General features: G+C 33.1%; 1 protein-coding gene across 1 annotated transcript; it reads right to left on the bottom strand.

Moving 5' to 3' along the window:
• Window positions 1–862: 862 nt before the first annotated feature.
• LOC120079512 (F-actin-capping protein subunit alpha) lies at window positions 863–6024 on the bottom strand. Its single transcript, XM_039033722.1, has 10 exons — window positions 5922–6024; window positions 5681–5796; window positions 5092–5181; window positions 4497–4561; window positions 3673–3834; window positions 2682–2760; window positions 2455–2532; window positions 2030–2104; window positions 1918–1953; window positions 863–1281 (listed from the first exon to the last, which is right to left on the bottom strand). The coding sequence occupies exons 1-10, from the start codon at window positions 6022–6024 to the stop codon at window positions 1174–1176; spliced, it is 912 nt and encodes a 303-aa protein (XP_038889650.1). The 3' UTR covers window positions 863–1173.
• Window positions 6025–6455: the final 431 nt, after the last annotated feature.

Consider the following 6455-nt stretch of genomic DNA (forward strand, 5'->3'; position numbering starts at 1 on the left):
ATCGAGAATTTGCATAATTTTGAGGACAACCATTAGAGAGAAGAAGGAAAACTTCCTTAAACATGTGTATCGATAATGAAAAAGGGATGAATGAGATTTGAGGAAATGCATGGTCATTGATTGAAATGGAAAAGAGAGGTGAGGGTATTTATAAACGATTTTCATGCATATACTAACTATAAGGAAATTTGCTTACATGAACATAGCTCAACTGGCATAGTGTTTATACTATTAACCTCAAAGTCTGAGATTCGATTCCCTCACTCCACACTTTAATTACAATATCTTTGCAAAAAAATAAAAAAATAAAATAAAAAAATAAATAAAATCTATAAGGGATTTCTTTATTTTGTTTCAAAAAGTTAAGAGTATTAATGCAACTATTAAATGTTTAATAGCATTTTTTAAACTAAATTCTAACCATTTACATCTATATGCCTACAGTAAAAGTATTTTTAGTATTTTTAAATTTTTTTTAAGTTTAAAGGTATTAATGAATTTTTCAAAAGTTCAAAGACATTATCGAAACAAACTACTAACGGTTTCGGTCAAAAATCAACAGTAATTATTATTTTTTAATTTAAGGATGTTAATAACAATAGCCTTTCACAAAAAACACCCAACCACAAACACATGGGAGGTTGGGGAACCTACCTAACCTAGCCATCAAAGGGCAGGTAGAAGAACTAATGAATTATAACAATAATAGTAGTAAATAAGTGGTGCTATAAAATTTAAAAATAAACAAAGGGAGCCAAATTAATTGAACAAAGAACAAACCAGCTAATATGGAGTGACTTATAAATGAGGAAAAGAAATTCTAACAGATAGGCATGGATGGAGACAAAGGGCAAATAAAAGGTCAGAAAAACAAGAAGAAGCAACCAATTATATAATCTATTTCAGAATCAAATGCAATAAAACAAAACATATAATCTTAACTTTACAAATTATAAGTACTTACAATCGGAAGCATCCCGTTGCACTTGCACCTATACAACTCACAAGAATGAATACTACAAGGAAGCGAATCTCGAGGAAAGGACAAAAAAATAAGGAAACTCCAAAGGCAGAGTTAAGCGATTTAGCAAGCAAACGAAAGGGGAATGAAATTAGTATCTTTGTTTTACCTGTAAAAGTGAACAAAGCTACTGTGTTTTGATGTTTGTGCATTTACTTTCCAATTCCAAGTTCTTTAGCAATGTCTCTTGTTAAGCTGAATTGTGAGGTATTATGCCATGGAAATAGGGTCCGAGTAACAGGAAGCTTCCTCCGAAGATCCTACGATGCACAATAAAAGATCCGAGATAACAGACAAATTTGTTGAGAACATAGCACAATTAAGATCACAAGGTGTAGCAACACAAAGTACCAAAACTACATCAATAACAGCATTTCCCTATTCTTTCAAAATGTAAATTTAAGGACAAGAGATAATAAGGTAATTTTTGGACCAAATGACGCCATTGAAGTAGGCATGAAACAGAGAGGAAAAAAAACTGTGACCAGATATATGAATAACTTCAACTTCAGACATTGCATGAGATTTACAACAAATGAATTCAAATCCACATAGAATCGTCGTATAATAGGTTGATGAAGTTCACAATTGGCACTCTGAGATGCATAATACTAATGTTCCAATTGAGGAATCAACCATTAAAGAACTGACAGAATCAGCATATTTTTCAAATTATTATTATCATATTCAGAGTTCATGACAAAAATAAGATAAGATCAAAATGGCTTCTTCACTTCCTTGAGTCAACAATTTTTTATAAATTTCTCCCACTCCCACTTTTCCTAGGATTAGATGGTGTAAAGATTATGGGATAACAGATGAAATTCATTTCACATATTTACTCCAATGGAAGGCTCTAGAAATGCAATACTTTTCACCCAATTAAAATAGAGTACCTTGAAGGTGGTATCTGGCAAGTTTGAATAGGATGTCTGTCAAGCATACAAGTATTAGTTAATCTTCCTAGAAACCCCAATAAATAATAATGATTAGAGATTTATGCAGAACCTCAAGAGATGCTAAGTATTCTGCTTCGTGATGACGAATAATATTGGCTATCGCAACTGCACAATCTTCAGGAGCCTAAAACAACAAATTTCAACAATTTGAAAAGAAAGTTAATCCCTATTTATGCTGAGAAGAAATGAAAACGTCTGATGTACAAACAGAGGAAAATGAACTGCAGAGTTATGAGAATATGCCTACAACTACAAGGATGTTATCAACAATATTATATTTTAGTATAACTGAACCTACTATAAAATGAAGATTTCATTTTACATGAACATGTTGCACCGCATATTGGGATGTCCAATGCTCTATCCAAACTGATGTAAAAAGCAACAAAAGTAACCAAGCATTTGATTCCACCTAAGGTAACAATACTGACTGGAAATAATAACTAAAAAGAAAACTTTCAAATTGGTAATGACCTGTAGGATAGTTGAATCATTGCATTCATGCTTTGCATCTAATTGAACATTTCCCTCCTCAAAATAATGGGCACCCACCTAGAGAGAGCAGAGAGAAAAGAGCCCAAAATATGAATTGTTGAGGTTTTAATAATACATTAAAAAATAAAGTTCAAGTCCAAAAAATGAGAGAGAACAAGAGAGAGGCATGAATCTATTGTGCACTTGGATTAAGTAACAGAAAGTACCTGCATTTTCCCTCTTATTTCAAGAGCTTGAAAATCACTTTTGCACTCAATGTTCCATGTAGAACGCCAACTTCCATTACTGCACAAGAATGGGAACAGACATCAAATAAAATGAGTTGAACTTGAATTCTGCAAAATGAATTCGTTAACTAAATTGAAATGCCATCAGCAACAGATGAACCAAAAGCATCACATTTTCTGCAATTAAAAATAAATTCAAGAGAATAATACCTTTTTGATACCTAAATTTTAGCTCTAGTTTCTATTTGGTCCCTATGTTTTAAAATGTTACACATTTAATCCTTAAGTTTTGAGTTTTATTTCAATTTAGTCCTTAAGTTTTGAAACGTTACAATTTTACTCTTGAGATTTGAGTTTTATTTCAATTTGGTCCATTAATTTTAAGGTTTTGCATTTTTAAAATTAATTTTTATTAAATAGTCACTTTCAATTATTGACGTCAATTTTCATTAATTAATTAAAAATAATTATGAAGTGAAATTTTAAATGTAATTTTGAAAGTGATCAAAATAGTGAAAGTTAATTAATTATAATTATTTTTTAAAAAAAAATAATTTATTAACATGAATTAACTCTAAAGACAGAAAGTGAATATTTAGTGAAAAATCGAGATTAAAAGTGTAAATCTTGAAACACAGGGACCAAATTGAAATAAAACTCAAATGTCAAGGGTAAAATTGTAGCACTTTGAAACCTAGGAACTAAATTGAAATCAAACTCAAAACTTAAGAACTAAATGTATAACATTTTGAAACCTAGGGACTAAATAGAAACTAGACCCAAAACCTAGGGACCAAAAAAGTATTTTTTCCTAAATTTAAATAGACACTTGATGATACTTAATTCTTCCAGACCTGACACATCACAACAAAGAAAAGGAAGAGAAAAAAGAACAAGAATAGGAGAAGGCAAATAAAGAAGTCAAGAAGTTGCTGAGGCAAATAATGATGATTATGCAGTATGCACGCACCAGAAGTTCTGAGGGCTATGTCTAGCAGCAGCAATAACCACAGCAAGCTCAAAATCAGATTCAGGTCCCTCTGCATCTTTTCCATTCACACAGAAAACTGAGCAAACACCTTTTGGATACGCTTCACCAACATATCGAGCAATTTCTGTATCTACGGCACATCTGCCATAACATAGAATACATAATAAAGAAAAACTGATTGTTATTCATAGACATCTTGAGGTTTATTTACTTCAGGTTTCAGGGAGAAATATTCTCATTTGACCTGGAATAGTCTAGACTCTAAGCATATTGTACGAAAACCACAATTTTAGTTGTGGTCTGTTGATGTCTGCTGAAAAATGGCTTAAATTATTTTACAAATATGTTATAGAAGTATAAATATTTGTTGTTAACACGACAGACTTCTGTCGATGTTAAACAAAGGAGAAACTTTAGACAGGTTGATATAAGCAATATTCACTTCAAGGAGACGGCCTAATCAGTAATCACATATATGGGATTTTATTTTTCGTTTATATATATTTTTAAATATCCAAATCAACTTGTGTGTACCTCAACTATTCTTGTGGGATAACTATTTGATCCCACTACATTTGGTTGCAAGAAAACTCGTAAAATATAAACTTCAAGGTGAATGGTCATCATGGTTTGAACTCATTCCTTCTAAATTATTTAGAGGACCCTTATTTCCTTAGGTTAAACAATGGTGGTTCATATGTTGCAAAGTTTAAAACTCACATCTGCCAAATCATTTAACATTATAAACCTCCAATAAGGATGGTTACTAGTTTTCAGTTTTTCAAACTAGTCATAAAGCCTACCGAAATTCCTCAACGTATGCAGAGGGGAGTTCCTCATCCAGTGCAGGTCTCACTCCAGCACACGCCTAAGTCAATTAAACACCAAATACAAAAACAGAGCAAATAATAAAACAACTTAGAAAGCTAAATTAGACCACGAAAGAGAGGGGAGGGATGTATAGCGGTAAGTAATTTTCATAAATTTAATTGTTAACACTATGAATAGAATAAACCAGAAGACATGAGAAGTTAATCAATACTAGTGCAATTAACAATTTAGCCTAAGTTTGTTTCATGCATAATTAGATAAACATGTTTTCTGATTTTGTCAATACAGATTAAATCAATAGACAATGCTCTATGATATGTAACATCAACTAAAAAAAGCATGGTATTAACCTTTAAAAATGGCAAACAAAATAAAAATACTCAATTTCCCACAATAAGTAAGTCAGTTCTATGGACAATCTTGTGATCATGCTTTCTTCATCTCTCCATGTCTCAAGAAAGGAAAAAGTCAATTTCTAGCTTAGCCATTTAGACATTAAGCTAGAAATTGACTTTTACTACCATAAAATGGTTACTCTGCTGAGATTGATTCAGACTGAACCCTTACCTGTTTGATATTATCAATTATAGCAACTTGTGCAGTTCTTGGATCAAGGAACTCGTTTTCTTCAAGCTCATTGAACGGTGTAATAATCACCTGAATTCATCACATGAGAGGACTGAGAAGCATAAAGAAAACAAAATAATTAATCTGCAAGCTTTCTAGAACGTAATTTTATGATAATAATAATCAAATTCTCCTTTCACAAATTGTACAAATGCTTGATTTTCGAAAGCATGCAACCACCTACTGGACTGACCATCTATATCAGTTTGTTTCACTAGATATGCACGAAATCGTGGCCATTAACTCCAGTTTGTGAAGCTTTTGCATCTATTTGGATGGGGCTGGAGAGTATTCCATTTAAATCCCAAGATAAAACAGCATAACAATTCCAAAACCACATAAAACTGCCAGAAAAAAACTACTTTAAATTTAAATAAAACAGAAACAAGCCTGATGCATGCAGTGAAAACAAGATGCAGGCTCTTCACGCCACTCGCTACAATTATCACGAATCGATAAAAACTAGTTCCCCAACCTTATCCGCAATGAAAATAGCAGCAAAAAACGACTATCCTTATAACAAACTTACATCTCCTACTCTGCCAGGCATTTCAATGAAAATCATATGTGATTTGTTGTACTGAGGAAAAGCTTCAGACGCCGCCTCGTGGTACAACTCATCGTCGTTCAAAATCTTCTTCACATCTGAAAATTGATAAACGTACGAAACATCAAATATATAATTCAACCAATAAAAATCACCGGAAATGATCGTACACAATGCAAATGCAAAAAATACACATCTATATGAACCGAAATGTAATTATGACCTTTGGCAACGAATTGGATTTCTCCGGCGGGAGCGTTTAGGAGAAACCACTTCGCGATCTCCTTCTTCTGCTCGTCGCTAAGCTCCACTTCTTCGTCGGCCATTGCCGGAAACTGAAAATTTGTTTCACCGATTTTCAAATGAACTGAAGCAGAAGGAGGGAGAGGAGAGAGAGGGAGCGGTGTAAAAGGAAAAACAGTCTATGAGCTGTAACGGGTCGGTTTTGATTCGACCCGGTTTCGCTGGACCGGTTCTTAATACGATTCCGACGTGTCGTAATGTGTCAGAGGATGGTCTCGTAAGACGCTTTTTTGTCTGGGCTGGGCCCAGCCCAACTAAGGGTGTCGAAAGTGGAACTTCGATTTGTCGTTTAAAAATATATTGACCATTATTTTATGAGTAAATTTGAAGGTTTCTCCACTTGATTGATTATTGCTTGGGCCCACTTTAGTGAAATTTTAGGATTAAATCCGATTTTATAGATTTGAAACTAGGGGTGTACATAGTTCGGGTTGGGTTGGGTTGGAAGATTTTT

Source organism: Benincasa hispida, chromosome 6, assembly GCF_009727055.1.
Source record: "Benincasa hispida cultivar B227 chromosome 6, ASM972705v1, whole genome shotgun sequence".
NCBI lineage: Eukaryota > Viridiplantae > Streptophyta > Magnoliopsida > Cucurbitales > Cucurbitaceae > Benincasa > Benincasa hispida.